General features: G+C 52.9%; 1 protein-coding gene and 1 long non-coding RNA gene across 3 annotated transcripts in view; both read left to right on the forward strand.

Annotated features, from left to right (window-relative positions):
- Positions 1-8,594, forward strand: part of RGS9 (regulator of G protein signaling 9) — a 28,816-nt gene extending 20,222 nt beyond the window's left edge. Inside the window, exons 12-17 of one of the 2 annotated variants that reach the window (XM_009094316.4) lie at positions 1,088-1,201; positions 2,091-2,206; positions 2,775-2,862; positions 3,372-3,510; positions 4,137-4,222; positions 5,543-8,594. In XM_009094316.4, coding sequence (XP_009092564.2) covers positions 1,088-1,201; positions 2,091-2,206; positions 2,775-2,862; positions 3,372-3,510; positions 4,137-4,222; positions 5,543-5,714 — 715 coding nt within the window. In that variant the 3' untranslated portion in view covers positions 5,715-8,594. Of the gene's footprint in view, positions 1-1,087; positions 1,202-2,090; positions 2,207-2,774; positions 2,863-3,371; positions 3,511-4,133; positions 4,223-5,542 lie in introns of those variants that run through there. The other variant, XM_018918878.3, reaches the window with a different exon arrangement.
- A 1,295-nt stretch (positions 8,595-9,889) lies between these two features.
- Positions 9,890-11,807, forward strand: LOC115484538 (uncharacterized). The gene is made up of 2 exons (XR_007779037.1): positions 9,890-9,933; positions 10,738-11,807. It is a non-coding gene; the product is annotated as an uncharacterized LOC115484538 (long non-coding RNA).
- Positions 11,808-17,700: the final 5,893 nt, after the last annotated feature.

Below are 17,700 nucleotides of genomic sequence, written 5' to 3' on the forward strand. Positions count from 1 at the left end.
GCAGGGTTGGGTCCAAATCCAAGTATTATCAATGAGGATATGAGCAGCAGCTGGGCAGTGTGCATGCTTCAGAGCATTGCAGTGATTTGGGAGAAGCTGCAAAGCACTTCAAGACCACACAGCAGTGCTACCTGAGCTGACAGGTTCAGATTTGCTTGACCATGGGCTGGAGTGCCCGATGCAGGTGCTGGATGCCTTGGCATTCCCAGTGGGAAGGCAGGATGGAGCAGCTGTGTGCCAGCCCTGTGCTTTGCTCTGGGCAGGAGCATTGTAGAACTGCAGGGTGAGTGCCAAGGTGCCTATTAGCAATGGGCTCCTGGACACTGCACTCCCAGCTCTGAGCACATGAAAGCACTTTGGCCTGGAAGGAATTTTAAATGCAGAAACCAGAGGATTTTTTTTTTTTCCCCAAGAATGAAAAAGGGAGGCGGGAGCTAAAATTCCAGGACATTAGTGAAATCAGTTGTAATTAGAAGTCTGGCCAAGTTAGAAGGTAGGAGAAGTGTTTGTCTGGATCCTGATGGGAGAGAAAAGCTCTGCTGTGTGCCAAGCCCTCAGAGCCACTCGCAGAGGAATGAGCCCTGTGGTAGGTGATGGAGGAAAGGAGAAGCTGGGATGAGCCCTCAGCATTCCCTCATTTTCCCACAGCTCCCTGAGTTCCCCCATGGCCCATGGGAAGGCTGCAGAGAGCCCACCTGGGGGAGCACAACCCCTGTGTTCCTTTCCCTGACACTTTCCCCCCAGAGCAGTGCAGGATCAGGCCAAGGCCAGCTGAGAACAGGAGACAGAAACTCTCCTTAGACTCCTAAATCTCTCTTCCTTAAAATGAAAAGGCAGAAGGAGGTCATGGAAGAGAATCCTGTACCTCCTTGTATTTGAATTGACAAATTCACTGCTTCAAAAGGAGACTTCTGCTGGGAAATGGAAAAAATTACCTGAGGTAATGAATTGGTTTTTCTGGGAAGGCAGGGGCAACCTTCCAGATCCCTGCACCTCTGAGGAGATCTGTAGTCTGTTATTTGGCTATAATGGGGCTGGCTGTAATTCTGGCTTCCAAATTCATATTTTGATTTTGGATTTGTTGCAGGGTTGTGAAGTACTCTGAGCAGTTCCTCTCCAATGATCCCATCTTGTCTGGATGTCTCCCCAGCAACCCTTGGATATCAGATGACCCTGACTTTTGGGATCTCAATGCAAAGCTGTATGTATTTCTGTTGTTTTGCCAGCCTGTGGTTTACAGTGACCTTTATACTGACAGAAATCAGGAAAGGGAAGCACTGATTTTCACTGTGGTGTCTGATCTCTGCTCATGAGCAGAGAAGTGTTTTCTTTCAGTCTTAGTTTGAAATTGGAAGTACTCCGTGCTGAACTTTCTCCACTGCCTTCTTCAAGTGGAGCCTTCCATAACATCACAGAAATTCCTGAGCTGATGATGGGAGTGTGCACTCAGCACACTGGATGGGTCTGATCCATCCTGGATGAGTGAAGCCCACCTTGACCAGCACTGGAATGGAACAGGAGCAGCTCAGGCTTCAGCTGCTCCCCTGGCTCTTTGCTCACCCCTCAGGCTGCTTCCTTAGGAGAGGCTTTGGGTTGGAGGCACACACTGCTGGTCCATCCCTTCTCTGAGGCCTCCCTTGGTTTTCCCTTTGGAAAGGGTTTGCTAATTACACGGTGGCATCTCAGGGCTTGGAGCATCCAACATCTCAGTGGTTCTGAGAGCAGCAATCCTGGACTCGCTGTATCCCATCAGACATCCCCAGGGGATGCCTGCACTGAGTGCCTTTATGAGAAGCAAAGCTCTGGGCAGCAACCAGTGCCTCCTCCAGGATGGGACTGATTCAACCTCAGGGCAAGGCTGGGCTGTCACGGTGAGAGCTGCATAAATCCCAGTTAAATCCTCATCCCGCTGCGGCCCGAGTTGTTTAATTACAACTTACTTAGTGGGTTGACTTCAGGAGCTCATTACACCACTCTGGAAAACAAGAGAATGCTGAGAAGTCCCTTGGCACTGCAGCAAAGGGCATTTTGGTTTTAATTAATCTGCTAATTAGAGGAAGCAGCGGTGCTGTGTGTGCTCTCCCCCGCAGGGTGGAGGTGCCCACCAGGATGCGTGTGGAGCGATGGGCCTTCAACTTCAGCGAGCTGATCCGGGACCCCAAGGGCCGCCAGAACTTCCAGATCTTCCTGAAGAAGGAGTTCAGTGGTGGGTGGCAGTGTCCCTGTGTCCCCAGGCTGAGGGACATGGCACACTGCAGGCTGTGCAGCCAGGGCAGGCGGTACCATCTAGTGGCACGGGACACACGGTACAGCCCAGCCTGGGAGGGTTTGGATTGCATTTTAGGAAGGAATTCTTCCCTGTCAGGCTGGGCAGGCCCTGGCACAGGGTGCCCAGAGCAGCTGTGGCTGCCCCTGGATCCCTGGATGTGTCCAAGGCCAGGTCAGAAAGGGCTGGGAGCAGCCTGGGATGGTGGGAGATGTCCCTGCCCATGTGAGATGGACTTTCAGCTCCCTTCCACCCCAGAGCATTCCATGATTCTCTGACTGCTCCCAGAGAAGCTGGAACTGGCTGAGCTCACAAGTTCTTAGAGGTGTCAGTGGGCAGAGAACAGGGGAAAGCTGTTTTCCTCTTTCAGTCACTGGAGAGTGACTTTCAGTCAATTGGAGAGACTGGTTTGGGGCCAGCAAATTGTGCCAAACAAATCCAGGAGTTAATAAATGGGATTGTGTTTGCCTCAGTCTCACTCTCTGCCGATTGTGTCCTTGTCATGCAGGAGAGAATCTGGGTTTCTGGGAAGCCTGTGAGGATCTCAAGTATGGAGACCAATCCAAGGTCAAAGAAAAAGCAGAAGAAATCTACAAGTGAGTGTGAAAATTTTCCACTCTTTAACTCTTTGTGCGTGAGTCCCATCACCTTCCATAGGTTCTCATTCTCAAATGATTTATTCCTAAGATTTTTATGTGTAGGCTGTTATCAGATGTGGCTGTCTTTTGTCCCCACATAGGAAAGGAGCTTTTGGAGATGAAAGTAGAAGTGTTTTTTTTAATATATATATTTACATTTCCTCTCTGTTCTCTGCTACATCTCAGTCTTAGGATGTAATTTAAATATCAGTGTGGAACAGCAAAGTTCTTGAGGCTGCCACAAGCAAAGTGGGGAGAGGCTTTTTGCTTCCAGTGAGCTAAAGTTTGGCTTATATTATGTGCAAGAGGAAGTGATGAAGAGAAGTCTGATGAAGAGAACATTGATTGCCCAAGATCAGGACAGCAAATTGCAGCAGGGAGCTGAAGGGACTTTTCCTTTCATGCATAGACAGGAGTCTGTGAGCTCTCCAGCTGCTAATGGCACTGTTGATTCCTCCTCTTGGCAGGCTCTTCCTGGCTCCAGGAGCAAGGCGCTGGATTAACATCGATGGCAAAACAATGGGCATCACAGTCAAAGGCCTGGAGCACCCTCATCGTTATGTTCTAGATGCTGCTCAGACTCACATTTACATGCTGATGAAAAAGGTTTGTTATTTGCTGCCAGAGCCGGAGGGGGATTCCAGCCCTCTGGGCCTTCCAGTGCCTTTGCGTGCTATCAGCTGTCCCTTTCAAGGGGCCTTTGTTTGAAAATCCCTCAAATTTGCTGAGTGAAGCAAGTGCTGCTTCAGGCATTGGTATTTTGCTGCTCCTCCTTCCCTCTCAGCCTCTCCCCAGGGTGATGGGGGTCAGGTGGCTGCTGCAAGTCCTGCTTTCAATTCCAGTTTGGGCACCAGCTCATGCACTGAAAGCAGCAGAACTGGACTGATTTTCACCCACTGATGAAAAGTTTGGCTCCTGGAACACAAGTTCCTCACCTTGCAGTGACTCTGAGACCCTGCTGGCCCAGGCTAAGCTTCATTCAGATCTTTTGATCTGGGTCTTACCTGTGAAGCTTTATTGTGAGATGGAAAATCCTGGGAATTTTACAGCCAGATGAAAGGATATTGGTTTAAATAGCTACATTTGCCTGAAAGATGCAAAGTCCCTTGAGCTGCTGGGGGAGATTATCCAGTTCCCAGCCTCCCTGGCTCCTGAGCAGCTGTATTTGGTGGTGATTTTAATAAGGGTGTTTGCAGCCCATAACTACCAGTGTCTCTTTTTTCTCCTAGTAGGACTCCTATGGCCGCTATTTAAAGTCTCCAATATACAAGGAAATGCTGGCCAAGGCTGTTGTGCCACAAGAGGGTGTCAAAAAAAGGCAAGTGAAACTGGCTGTAATTGTGGGGTTTGTTTTTCTTGTTGTAGCAAGGGTAGAAAAAGCCCAAGTTGCAGCAAAATTACTATGATTTAGATGTTCTCTTAATTAAATAAAATTTTGCACTGAGAAGATGCTTTGGTTTGAGACTGATGGTGCTGTTTATTCATGAGCCCTTTGGAAAAGGCTTGTGAACAGGAGTGGAGCTGCTGATTGCTCAGCTGCCTTCTCTGCTGGGTCTGCTGAGAAGGGCTGGGATTGTTGAATTAATTCATGGCTCCTTTCCTGGAAGGAGACAGCACTGGTGTCCTGAGCATGGGAAGGCTCCTGTCCATGAAACATTGGCTGCCAGAGCAGAGACAGACCCAAGGTTTGGGATAATCCACAGGATCTGCTCATCTCTGCCTGGACAAAGCTCACCCCTGGTGTCAGGGAAGGTGGCTTTTGGGAATAAGCAGCACCTTGTGAGTGACAGCTGGCACAAGGTGGATGGCCTTGGAAGTGGCTTTTTCCCAGCAAGATGAAGGTTATACAGGAAATTCAGGCCATTTGAGCTGCAGCTGCTCCTAAAGCTGAGTGTGCAGTGCCAGACTGTGTAGTGTTTCTTTCTCTGTTCCACTCATCAACCTAGCAGGCAAGAAAGAGGAATTGTGGACTTTCACACTGTTGTTTCATCTAAAGCCTGTTTTAAGTCAGTGGGAAAAGCCCTGCTGCTGCCTGGCCTGGGGTTAGGTCAGTTGTTCCCTGAGGTCACTGGCAGAACCTGGCTGATCCCAGTGATCCTGCCTTTGTGCTTGTCAGTGCTTGTTCTGGACCCCCCAAGCCTCAGCATCCCATTAAGCTGGAGCTGTGCCTCATGCAGAGGTGGGTTAGCAGCTGTTCCCACTGCTGGGTGTTGCTGAAGCAGGCAGGGGGTGTTTTTTGGGGGCATCACAGACACCAGGAACACCCACACTGGTCCCTGCCTTGATCTTCCCGAGGGCACTGGAGAAAACTCCACGGATGGGAGTTTGGCTTCACCCTGAGTGTGAGTTATGTGCAAACACAACAAAGGAGTGATGTGGTTCTGGTCTGAGTGATGGGCTCTGGTCTGACTGATGAGTGTCTGTGTGCCCTGGAGTCCCTCAGCAGCAGGACTTTGTCACTTTTAGCAGTCCTGTAGCTTGTGTGTGACACTGACTCACCCGGTGCTGTTTAAAGCACTTTGCACTCCTTTGGCCATCTCTGTGTCCGAGCTTGTCCTGCTGGGTCACTTTGCTTGCCAGGGGTTGGTTTTGGTGCCCTTCTCCTCAGTAACCCTGTCCTTCCCCTCTCTCTGCCCAGCACGGGTTTGTTCGGACGCCGCCACCTCCGTTCCAGCCCCAGCCCCATCATCCTGAGGCAGCAGGAGGAAGAGGCCAAGGCCAGGGAAGCCGCCAACACCGTGGACATCACGCAGGTCATGAGCAAGCTGGATCGCAGGAACCAGCTCCAGAAGGAAGCTCCTCCCAAGTAGGCTCTGAGCCCCGCAGGGAAAAGACAAGGCGAGGCTGGTGTTGAGCTTCGTCTCCCCTTCCTGAAGGTGTCAGTGCTGCTTTAGGTTTCCCGGCCGGCTCTGCCTCCGCCAGCTCCCGCACGTTGCCATGGCTGCTGGAGAGCAGATGTCCCTTCCCGGGCAGTGCCAGGCTGCTGCTGTGCCAGGCTCGGGGGGCAGCACCCCGCACACCTCGGAGGGGAGATGCCTTCTGCTGCCCCCACAGCCCCGGGAGGCTGCACAGCCCGGCTGCCTGTCCCTGCTGCTCCAGGAGTGGGGTGGCACTGGGCAGGGCAGAGCTGTGCCCCAGTGCTGCAGGTTCAGACCAGCCTGCCCTGGTCTGAGGGGGATGAGCCCGCGGGGAGCAGGGTAAGGTGACCCAGCCCAGAGTGTCCCTGCTGGCCTCCATCCCCACGGGGGCTCTGCACCCTCCCAGGGGGTGCACCTGGTACCCCCTGAGAGGAGCAGACCCCCACTCCAAGAGTCCTGCACCTCCAGCCAGCACCACAGGCAGAAGAGCTGCTTGTGGCAGCAGTATCAGGAGCATTTCTGAAGGTTTAGCTGACCTTCTGATTTTGAATGGCTCCCACATCCCCTGGCATGCTGGAGATGATCAGCAGGAAGCTCTGCTCTGCTCTCCCTGTGACTCCTGTGCTGTGAGTTGGGTGTGCAGGTGCAGAGAGCTGCCCCTTGCCAGAGCCAAGAGAGATTTTATCCAATCCTTCACACCTCTTGTCTTGTCTTTTTCCTGCTCTTCTATTTTCTGTTGTTAAAAATCCAACAGGAGGTAGCTGCAGTTGTCTCTGGCTTGTAGCCCAGAGGCAAGGGAGAACAGGGTAGAGGTGTTAAGAGCAGATTTCAACTTTAGGTGGTATTTTCTTTTTCATTTGCTCTGTCTCTTTTGCTCTGTAGAATAAGGCAAGCTGAAATACCACACTAGTGCTAAAGAGCTCAGGGAGATTCCAGGCCTTGCTGGAAAAGCCCAGTGTGCCTGGAGCAGGCCAATGGTTACCAGAAGTGTGAGGATTCCTGCAAAGCCCAGTAAAGGGAATTGAAGGGACAAAAAAGCTTCCTTGTTTGTTAAAATTTTGGGGAAGCAAAGGAACTGGGTGGAAGCACTGAGGTCTGGGAAGCTGTCTCTCTCCTGTTCACATTGTTCACCCCTTTTTAATAGTGGTAGGACTTTACAGGAAATAGGAGATCATAGAATCCCAGAATGGTTTGGATTCAAAGGGATCTTAAAGCTCATCTCATTCCACCCCCTGCCATGGGCAGGGACCCCTTCCACTATCCCAGGGTGCTCAGAGCCACATCCAGCCTGGCCTTGGACACCCCCAGGGATGGGGCAGCTTCTGGAGAGCTGGCAGGGAATGGGAGCCCTCAGATAGTGGGGTGCATGCAGGCCCCTGGAGCCCTGAGGTCCTTGCAGGGCAACTCCCTGTGAACAGGGGACAGTCATGCTGTCACTGTGTCCCCAATAGTTACCCTGGCCCTCCCCATGGCAGGATCAGGGCTGGACATTCTGATCTGGTGTGGCTGAGCCAGGGAGGTTGTCTTGCCCTTCCTTACCCCATCAGTGATAAAGCTCCTCAGAGGAATTCAAACTGAGTCACCCCAGGCCTTCCCTCTGATCTGATGTCTGTGTTGAGTCTGTTCTCACTCCTGTGGAAGCACAGGCACATTCTGCACTGCTGGACAGGGGAGCAGGCTCAGGCTGCCTTTTTTCAAATTTAAACCCCAAGGCTTTGTTACATCAGGTGCTGAGCACCCTCAGCATACTTAGACATCAGAGCACAGGAAGACTGTCCAGAACCTGGCAGGGTTGGCCCAAAGCCCCTGGGCTCTGTGATGATGCTCTCTTGCAGAGTTTGTGTAACATGGGGCACTGAGCAAGTTGGGATTGCCAGTATGTAGTAACATGTGGAAGATCAAGTCAGGGTATAAATAATAAATAACAAATCTGTGTGTTCCCGTCAGTCCCTCTGATTCTACTCCTATTTTGTCTGCTGCTTTGCTTGTTATGTTCTCTGTATCCATGCCTTTCTCTGATTTTTTATCATCTCTGCTTGGCATCACTGCTCCCCTGCCATGGGTTGTGCTGCATGCTCCAGAGTCACTGTGCTTGTGGAACTGATGTGGAACATCAGTTAGTGCTTGTGGAACACCAGTCAGTGCTTGTGAAACACCAGGTATTGTGTGTGGAACACCAGTTAGTGCTTGTGGAACACCAGTTACCGTGTGGAACACCAGGTACTGCGTGTGGAACACTGGTTTTTGCATGTGGAACACCAGTCAGTGCTTGTGGAACAAGCAGCCATCCTTCACACCCAGGCAGGAGCTGTCTTTGCCCTGCCACAGGCTGATGGAGCTGTCACAGCCCAGCCTCCTCGTCCTCTGCTGCTCAGTCCCTGAAGAGAAAAGTTGTCTGGTACAAGCTGAACTTCACTTTGTGCCAGCCAAGAAATTGCTTGTTTCCATGTGTTGTTTAATTTTTTTTGGCCATGGCTTCCATGCATTCATGTGTCTAATAAAAATAAATGTGAAAACAAAAAAAGAGCCGAGTTCATCCTTCTCTGTCGTGTCTCAGTGTGTTCATCCTTCTCTGTGCCATCTCTGCATGTGTGTGTGCATGTCCTGTGTGTGACACTGCTCTCAGCTCCTCTCCCTGGACACTTGAGCTGCATTTCATTTAGCTGGGACTAAGTCCTTGAGAAATGGGAGGGGACGTGGCATGCAGCATGTGCTGTCCTTGTCCTGTCCAGTCTGTGCTTGGGCTTGTCCTGAGGGCTGGCTGAGCTGTGCTGGAGCCTCCCCAGCCCCAGCCAGGGACACTGGGGTTCCAGCAGGAGATGTCATTGGTACTAGGGGTCTGTTCCCAGCCCTTGTGCGTGGTGCCTCCCCAGCCCCAGCCAGGGACACTGGGGTTCCAGCAGGAGATGTCATTGGTACTAGGGGTCTGTTCCCAGCCCTTGTGGTGCCGTGGGTGTGACATGGTGGTGCTGCTCATAACCAAGATCACATTCCCAGTATGAACAGCCTCCTCCGTGCCTGCAGCTAATGTGGTGAGGAATGACACAGGTGGTGCAGGACCCGGTGGGTGGGGGACTGACACCGCAGGGGTCTCCTCCAGCATCCCAGTGGGTGTGGGGCTGATCTGTCAGCACCCACTGGGGCTGTGGTGGCAACAGTGACCCTGCAGGCAAGTTGTGACACCCCAGTGCTCTGTCAGTGGGAGGGCAGGGAATGGGACAGAGCTGCGTGACAGAGGGACACCGGCACAGGCATGGCCAGGGGGGACAGAGCTGCAGGACAGAGGGACATGGACACAGGCATGGCTGGGGGGACAGAGCTGTAGGACAGAGGAACATGGGCACAGGCATGGCTGGGGGGACAGAGCTGCAGGACAGAGGGACACCAGCACAGGCATGGCTGGGGGGACAGAGCTGCAGGACAGAGGGACACGGGCACAGGCATGGCTGGGGGGACAGAGCTGCAGGACAGAGGGACATGGACACAGGCATGGCTGGGGGGACAGAGCTGCAGGACAGAGGGACACCAGCACAGGCATGGCCAAGGGGGGACAGAGCTGCAGGACAGAGGGACATGGGCACAGGCATGGCTGGGGGGACAGAGCTGCAGGACAGAGGGACAGGGGCACAGGCATGGCTGGGGTGGCCAACCTGCCTCCCAGCTGAGCCCTTCTCTCCTGGCAGCACCAAAGGAGGAGCGGGATTCTCCTCATGAAGAAGCCAGGGGAGCCCTGGGTGTCACTCCCAGACCTGACCGAGCCTTTCTCCTTTTCCTCCCCACAGCCAGCCCACCTGGCCTCCTGCTCCCCTGGCCCGGCTGCCCACGCTGGCCCCGGCACCCCGGCATTGCCCCAGGCTGTGCCTCCCGTGTCCCCCGGGCCCCCGGCCCTGCCCCGGGACCCAGCCTGTCCCTCAGCCATGGGCCGGGCCCTGGGCAGCGCCGCTGGCACCCGGCCGGACCCGCGGGCTGCCGGCCCCGGCCCCTTCCCGTCCGGCGGCCGCAGATCCCGCCTGGCCGCCCGGGCCTGGGCGCGCTTCCTCCGGAGGGGCTGCAGGAGCCCGGCCAGCCTGGCCTCGCTGCCGGCCCGGTGCCCGGCCGTGCCCCACGGCAAGGTGCAGCCGCTGGGCGGGCGGGAGCGGCGGCTGCGGCCGGACAGCAGGACGGTCAGCAGGTGAGCAGCGCACGGACACGCGGACACCCGCATGGAGAGGGCTCGGCTCCGGGGCCAGTTCGGTTTGGGATTAGGTAGAGGGAGAGCTCCCTGAGAACCTGTCTGAGAGTCACCTTTGCCACCCTTGCCCCAAACCCCAGGCTTTTCCCTGTCTCCATTCCTTCGGTTTTCCAATGGGAGCAGTCCAGGAGCCCGTGCTGGCAGTGCCTCTGCTATTGTCACACCTCCTGTTCAGGGTGCAAAACCCCAGGTTTTACTTTTACTCCCTGAATTTTGAAAACCTCAGTGTACTTGAGCACTGACTTCAGTTTGGTTTAGTGATTTCAAGTCAGAGGAGAATCAGAAGTGACGAGGGAGGGGAAATCTTGAGTGAGAGTCGAGAGTCGCCAAGTGTTTGTCGTTCCAGGGCAGAGATGGGGGATTTTTGCCTGGAAAGGCTGCCCCTGCAGGAACCAAACCCTGGCCATGTCCCTCACCAGGAGCAGCATGTCTCTGATCCCATTTAACCCACCTCTGCTGCTGGCCGAGTGGATGAGTCTACATTATAAATTCCAAAGCGCAAACCTGAGGGCTCCTGCTCTACCTGGCTCCGTGCTCCGGAGCTCTGTCACACGGCCATGCAGCTTCAAAGCAGCGGCAGCGCACATTCCCTTCGTCCTCCCTCTCCGTGGGCTCGGGCTTGGGAGTTTTGCTTTGGGATTTGGGGCTGGAATGGTGGAAATCTCAAAGCCAAGCTCACTGGCTGCCTCGGAGCACATCAAAACGCGCCGTGTGTGTGTGATGAGTTTGTGTTTCCCAACGCAGCTTCTTCCAAGTCAGAACGGCCGCGCCTCCGGAGAGCCCAGCCTGCCCCGGGAGCTCCGGGCAGGGAGAGGACAGGCAGCCCCGGGCTCGGAAGGACTCTGCAAAGGAGCTGATCTGCCCCTGGGAGACCCCCACAGGGCAGGGGAGAGCGGGGTAACCCCGACACAGACGCTCCTGCCTGAGACCGCAGTGTTTGCCATGCATGGCCCAGCACATGTTGGAGCCATCCTCCAGCACCAGGGACACCCAGACCACCACAGCTCCGGATAACAGCCCCTGGTGTGCCCAGCTGTTTGTGACCCAAGAGCTCCAAGCCTCTCTGGATTGGTTTTCTTTCCTGTCTTTGGTGTGTTCAGTTCTGCTCATGACAAACTCGTCGATAAACGAGCCTGGTTTCATGCCTTGGAGCAGATGGAGGATGTGTGGGTGATGTCCTGGGAAACGGGCTCTTATCGGAGTTTCTGCCTTGGCCATGAGGTGTCAGCACACTGAACACAGCACAGCTGGAGCAGGGCTGGAGGGGCTGGCAGGGCAGGACTCAGGTTTCAGTGCCAAAACTGGGGCTTGTTTGTGTCCCCAGCCTGGGCCCACCTCCTATTAATTACAATTTTTTAATTTCAAAGCGTGCTGATTAAGAGGCTGGGGAAAATGGGGTGTCCCTCATGAGATGCTGTGTGCTGAGTGGCAAAGCATCATTCCTTCATCCAAACCAAACATAATCCCAGAGGCATCAAGGAGTGCAGAGCTCTCCTGCTCCAGCTTCCCAGTGCATGGGTTTGAAGCCATGGCTCGACCTGGGAACACCTGGGGAGATCCAAGCCAAATCCCTGTTGGTGTTTTGGGCCCCTCCAAGCTGGGATTGATGTGTTGCCACAGGCAGTGCTGATATTGAGTGTTGGATTGTTGCCTTCCCTGTGTCAGTGTTTGAAGGTGGTTGTTTTATTCCTTGGACGAGTTTCCTCAGTGTGTGTGTGCTGTAGGTCCCTATTCTGTACCTTGGCCATGACCTGTGACTTCTGATGCTGCTGTTTTGTACTTTCTGATTATAAATGGAGTCTTTCCTGTCTGGCTGATGTGGCTCCACGTGCTCAGTTCTGCTGTGGATTTTAAATCTGTCCTCACACACACTCAGTGCTCCCTGTTTCCTCCAGGTCTGGCTGACACTTCCCATCACAGGGCAATTTGGGAAAATCAGAAGGCTGCTTCTGTCTCCAAAAAGTCTTTCCCAGGCTGCTGGCCCTCACTGCCATGGTGCTCCTCTTGTACAATTACACAATGGCTCTCAGTGGCTTTGCTCTGTCAGAGGGACCTGGTCCTGCTCTTCTGTCACTGACAGGGGCATCTGTTATTGATAAGAGACAAATCTGGCGTCTTCTGCAATTTTTTGTGTGAGTATTGTTACTCAGCCACTCCTGGTAGGATGCTAGTGATGTGTAATCCAGGAAACACAACAGGAACACATTGTGATTTGTTAGAGAAAAGAATATTATATTTAATATTATGTATATATGATAAGAGCCATCCGACTGTAAATGCTTCAGTCATTGGTTTTAGGCTTCTCTTGGGCACCTCCTTGCCTTTGAATACTCCTCGTGCTCATCTTCCACACCAGAGGAAAGAGTTCAGATGCAAATCTGCTGCTCTGCTAGGGCTGGGACACACAGTGCAGCCAGGTACACACCTCTCCCAGAGGCCAGCACTGGCAGTTCCCAACATTTATCCCTTCAGGGCACTGATTTTTATTCCCCAATATCTTCTAATTATCTTTTCCCCCAGTATCCTTCAAGCAGAGCCCTTTTCCCTGGGGGCACTGGGCATCTCAAGCCTGTGCCTGGTCCTCCTCCCTTTGCCTTGGCTCCCCTGGTTGGAAATGCAGGTTGCAAATGACAGCTCCAGAGGCTCTGGGCCCCTCCTGCCCCCGTGCTGTGACATCTGAGGCTGTGTCCCCTGCTGGAGGCCTGGCGTGCCGGAGTTGGGAGCGCTTTCAGCTCTGGCACTTCAAACCCCTCGCTGTGCAGGAGCCCACTTATCGCTGCCTGGAGTCACCTGGAGGAATTAGCTCGCTGCAGCAACTTAGACATCCAAGGTATTCCTGTAATGTGAGGGATGTGGAAGGTTAATGACTGGAAAAAGTGATCGCTCCCTGTGGGCAGTTTCTCAGAAAACTCCCTGCTGCTTGGCTGCCAGAAGAAAGGAGATTCCAGCAGCAGCGGCGGCGGCGGCGAGGGAGCCTCGTGTCCTCTGCAGAGGCTCCTCTCTCCAGCCTCCCATGGCTGCACAGACCCTCCCACTCTGTCTCCTCAGTGCTGGAGGAGCTCCCACGCCGCAGGTGCTGCTAGATGGGCTGCAGTGGTCCAGCTTTGGATATTCACAGAGTGAAGCTGGAAGGAGATTCTTACCTGAGTGGTTCTCCAAGTGCTCCACTCCCAAGTGTGGAGGTCCCACACCCACTGTGGGGTGGGCTCCTCCAGATCCTTCACTCAGGCTGATCCACAGCTGCTGGGATTTGTTGTTTGGAGCAGCTTCTGGGGTTCCCCTGCAGCTCCTTGAGAGCTCTTCCCAGGCTGCCTCAGCCACCAGCCTCAAGGGGACACTGTTGGGATAGGATGGGAGCAAATCTCACACTGGTGATCCTCATCCTTCTCTGGAGAGATGGGGCTGCCAGTTTTGGGAGTCACAGCCTGCGCTGGGGAGGAGAGCTGTGTGTGGGAGCATGTCCAGCTCAGAGAACCTGGCTAAAATCTCCAGGTTATGGATCTGTTCTCCAGGCATCTCTCATATCTCCCGTCAAGCCTGACATTTCCCTCTCCTCTCCAGCTGGGCCACACGGCCAAAGTGCTGAAAACACCGAGGGGCTGTTTCTTCCCTGGGCTCTGGGACCGTGCATTGCTCGAGCCTCATTAATTTAAAAATGGAACAAAGAATGCTCAGCATCCAGCAGGATCAGGCCTCGGGAGCAGGAAGTACCAGCTGGCTCGGGAGAGGGCTGGTTCCCATGGGATTCCCAGTGTGGTTTTGGCAGGCGGCGTGGTTGGGATGGTTCTTCAAGCAGGCTCTTCCTGCCTGGAATGCCAGCCCTGGAAGAACAGCTGACTCAGAGCGTGACAGCTCCTCACAGCATCCCCTCCTGAAAGGAGCTGTCAGGAAGGGTTCCTGACACCGCTGCCTCTACATTTTGTGCGGGTGGCTTGAAAGCCGAGCTGTAAGCCGAGCCCACGTCATGGCGCTCTTGGAAACGCCTGCCGTGGGTGGAATTCACCCCTGAGCAGCGCCTGGCAGCCCACCCTGCTCCCAGAATAGGATGCCAGCACAGCCCAAGTGCTTCCTGCTGCATCCACCCCAACATCTGAGTATCTGAGCTGTGATAAACACCCAGTGACAGAATCACCGTGACTTGGCTCTTTGGGGTGCAAACCCAGCCATGGAATGATTATTTTCACCTTGCCACGAGGGATATGTTTTATGCATTTTGCAATACACATGACCCAGAAGCAGAGGTGAGCACCTCACAGGATCCCTTTCAGGTAGAGGGTTCCCAGATCTGTTCTGCACCACACTAAAGAGGAAAAGATAAGCTCTTGCAAGTCAGTTTATTTTTTAAAATTCATGTTGCCATAGCAGCTCAGCACACTGTCTCAAGTCCTCCTTCTTGCAAAACTTTGATCACCATGAAAACAGAATTATGTTGTTCTCCAACACATTCTATACATAAATATGTTGAAGTTCCCATAGTTCATGCCTCAACACCTCTGCAAAGACCTCTTTTATTTCTTACTCACAAAGAATTTCTCTGGCCAGAGGTCAGTGTTTTGAATCTTGGTTTAAAGGCATCTCCTCAGCACCTCTGTGGTCCTGCTGCTCGTGTTCCCAGCCAAGGTTCTGGTTCCAGTGGTTTCTAACACACTCTGGTGCACCACAGTGCTGAGCCTAGCCACCAGCTGCTGTCCCCAAGATTGCAGGGATACCCTCCTCCCTTGGCTCTGCTCCAGCCTCTGTCCTGAAGTACCAAAGGAGCAAAAATGCCACTGAAACATCCACTCATTTGTTGTTATCCAAGGGAAGCTATGTTATCCTTGCTCACCTCCAGTCCCATCATGCTGGATTCCCTCTGTCCCAGGGAAGGAGTCTGTCACCCCTCTTGGGATGGGATGAATCAGCTGTGGGAATGGTTTATTTTTGGCTTTAGGGGATGAGCTCCAGGCTGGACAAGAGTTCTGTGTGGGTAGGGTTTGGTGACAGCTCTGGGTGGGATCACCTGACACCAGTGGCCTTAATGAGAGTTCCTGCATCCAGCACCAGAGTGCAGGCAGCTGCTGCAGCCCCAGGGGCTGAGGTCTGGCTCTCTGCAAGCTCTGCTTTCAGCCTCAGGAGTCCTGGAATCATGGAATGGTTTGGGGTGGAAGGGACCTTCAAGCCCATCCAGTCCCACAGGGACACCTTCCACTGTCCCAGGGTGCTCCAACCTGGCCTTGGACACTTCCAGGAATGGGGCAGCCTCAGCTTCTCTGGAAAACCTGTGCCAAGGCATCCCCACCCTCACAGGGAAGGATATTTTCCCACTATCCATCTAACCCTGCCCTCTGGCAGTGGGAAGCCATTCCCTTTGTCCTGCTACCACTTGCTCAAATAGTCTCCCTCCACCTTTCTTGTCAGGTATCCCATTGTCCAATACTGGAAAAGACCAAGGGGAAAACAAAAACAACAACAAAAAAAGGAAATTAGGCTAAATATAGACAAATTTGGAATAAGAGCCTACACAGTCATTTGATTAAACAGCACATTACCCTGAGTCCCCCTTCTGCTGTTGTTGCTCCCATTAATCCACCTCCTCACACAGAGAAGACCCTCCCAGACCAGGACTGGGAAAGGTCAGTGGAATTTATATTAATACTCACAGCCAGACTTCTCCCAGTCAGCTTCTCCCCCACACACCAATAACTGAAGGGAAAAGGAAAAAAAAAAAGAAGAGGAGGAAGAGGAAGAAAAAATTGGGGTAAAAGTTGAAGAACACTTTAATTTATAAGAAAAAGAACTAAATAATTGATGTAGTCATGGTGCCAAAGGTAATTTCTGCTGCTCCCTCTATCTCACAAAGACATTTAGCATTGATTGAGATCAAAGTATCAAAAACCCCTGCTGCTGAGCTGAAAGGCAAAACTTTCGGCTGCCTTTCTCCGCTCTAATAATATCGTCTTTATGTAGTTAATAAACTGCACACTTCAGTCAAACTATATCATTACAGAAGACTTAGGGAGCTAATAATTTAAAAGCAAAGAATTGCCTCTGTTCTTCGCTTTGAACTAAACAACATTCTGTTGAATGAGGGGGACATCAAAGCTTTGTTACTATTACCAATGTGGCTGGAGCATAGGGCCGCACAGAGTGTGTACTTCAGTCATCAAGAGAAAAAAAAAAAGATTAAAGATATTGGCTTATCAACCCACAGGCAGAACCAGGTGTTTTCTTTTCTGCTGTGCAAGCATCAGGTGGTTTGCTTATCAATGAGTTTTCTTGTTAAATAGATGTACATGACTTAGGCTGATCCCGCCGATCCCGTGGCCCTTTTCTTTCCTGAGCCATCTTTGAAAAAGTTGGGCTGTGGGGATGTTTGTTTGCAGGAGAACGCTTTAATTGGGCCTTTTGTCCAGGGCCAGCTCCTGCTCTGTCACTCCCCCGTTGTGCCAGGCCCCTCCCTGCTCCCACCTTCCCCCCTCCCACTTGCCCCTGGCATGAGGGGCAGCCTCATCCTCTGGCGATGCACCAGGGTGGGATTAGGTTGGAGATTTACAAAAATATGTCATGGGAAGGGTTGTAAAGCATGGAACAGCCTGGAACCCAAGGTAGACAGTGACCACCCCTGGAGGCAGAGTCACCACAGAGTCACTGATGGAGTCACCACCCCTGGAAGTGTTCAAAAACCACATGGATGTGGCACCTGTGTTAGTGGTGGTTCTGGGTCATGGGGACTTGATGACCCTGAAGGTCTCTCCAACCTTCATGATTCCATGGTTCACCCCCTGTCTGCCATCTCATTGCCAGCAGCTCAGCTCCTGCCAGGGCAGAACTGTGTCCTGGGCACCCAGGAGGAGCCTCTGGCACGGCTGGGGCTGAGGAAGGCACGTCCTGCTCCTTTCCCTCTGTGTGGGGAGGACAGGGAGCACCTGGCTCCTGCTGCTGCCTTCTCCAAGAACTGCTTCTTCTCCTCTCATCCACCAGGCAGTGGCTTGGGGAGCTCTGGCACTGCCAGGAGTGGGTGTCCATGGGGGATTTGAGTGTGGAGATCCCCAGCTCCTTGGTTGGTGTGTGAATCACTTGTGTTCATCCCAGTGATGGTCCCAGATCATTCTTTGCCAGAGGATTTTTTCTCCAAGTATGGCCCTTCCTTCTCATTCCCACTGAAACACAGAGCCTACCCACATTGGGCAGGGGTAGGATCAATAAATCCAGTCCAAGGAGCCTTCAGGAGCTCATCCCTTCCCTGCATGGCCACATCTGCCTGTGAGTGTCTGGATCTGACTCCAGGTTGGAATTCCTGTGTTTTTAACTGGAAACAGTTGAATGTGTGGCTGTGGTGTGAGCCCTGAGGCCTCACCAGCACAAACCAGGTCAGCCATGAGGTCAGGGGGCCTCTAAGCCCCCCTGCTCTGGTGTCCCAGGCTGGATGGATCCCTGGATGCTCCAGGCAGGCCTGGGAGCTGGCAATGGGGTGTGGGCTCTATTATGGGATACTTGCACTTCTTAAATGCCGCTTTTCATTTGCATCAAAAACTCTCCTTGGTTCTTGGCAGTCTGGATCTTATCCCCTATTAAAGACTGGAATTTAAAAAAGCAGAAAATAATGGCTTATTTCAAAGTAACAATTCGAGTGCTTTTTGAAACGCTGTCCTTATTCAAAACCACTTAAATTTATACATATTTCTAAGTCGTTATTATCCTCAGAGGCTGAACCAATTTGGGTCTTGA

The sequence above is a fragment of the Serinus canaria genome, chromosome 18 (assembly GCF_022539315.1).
Source record: "Serinus canaria isolate serCan28SL12 chromosome 18, serCan2020, whole genome shotgun sequence".
Classification (NCBI taxonomy): Eukaryota; Metazoa; Chordata; class Aves; order Passeriformes; family Fringillidae; genus Serinus; species Serinus canaria.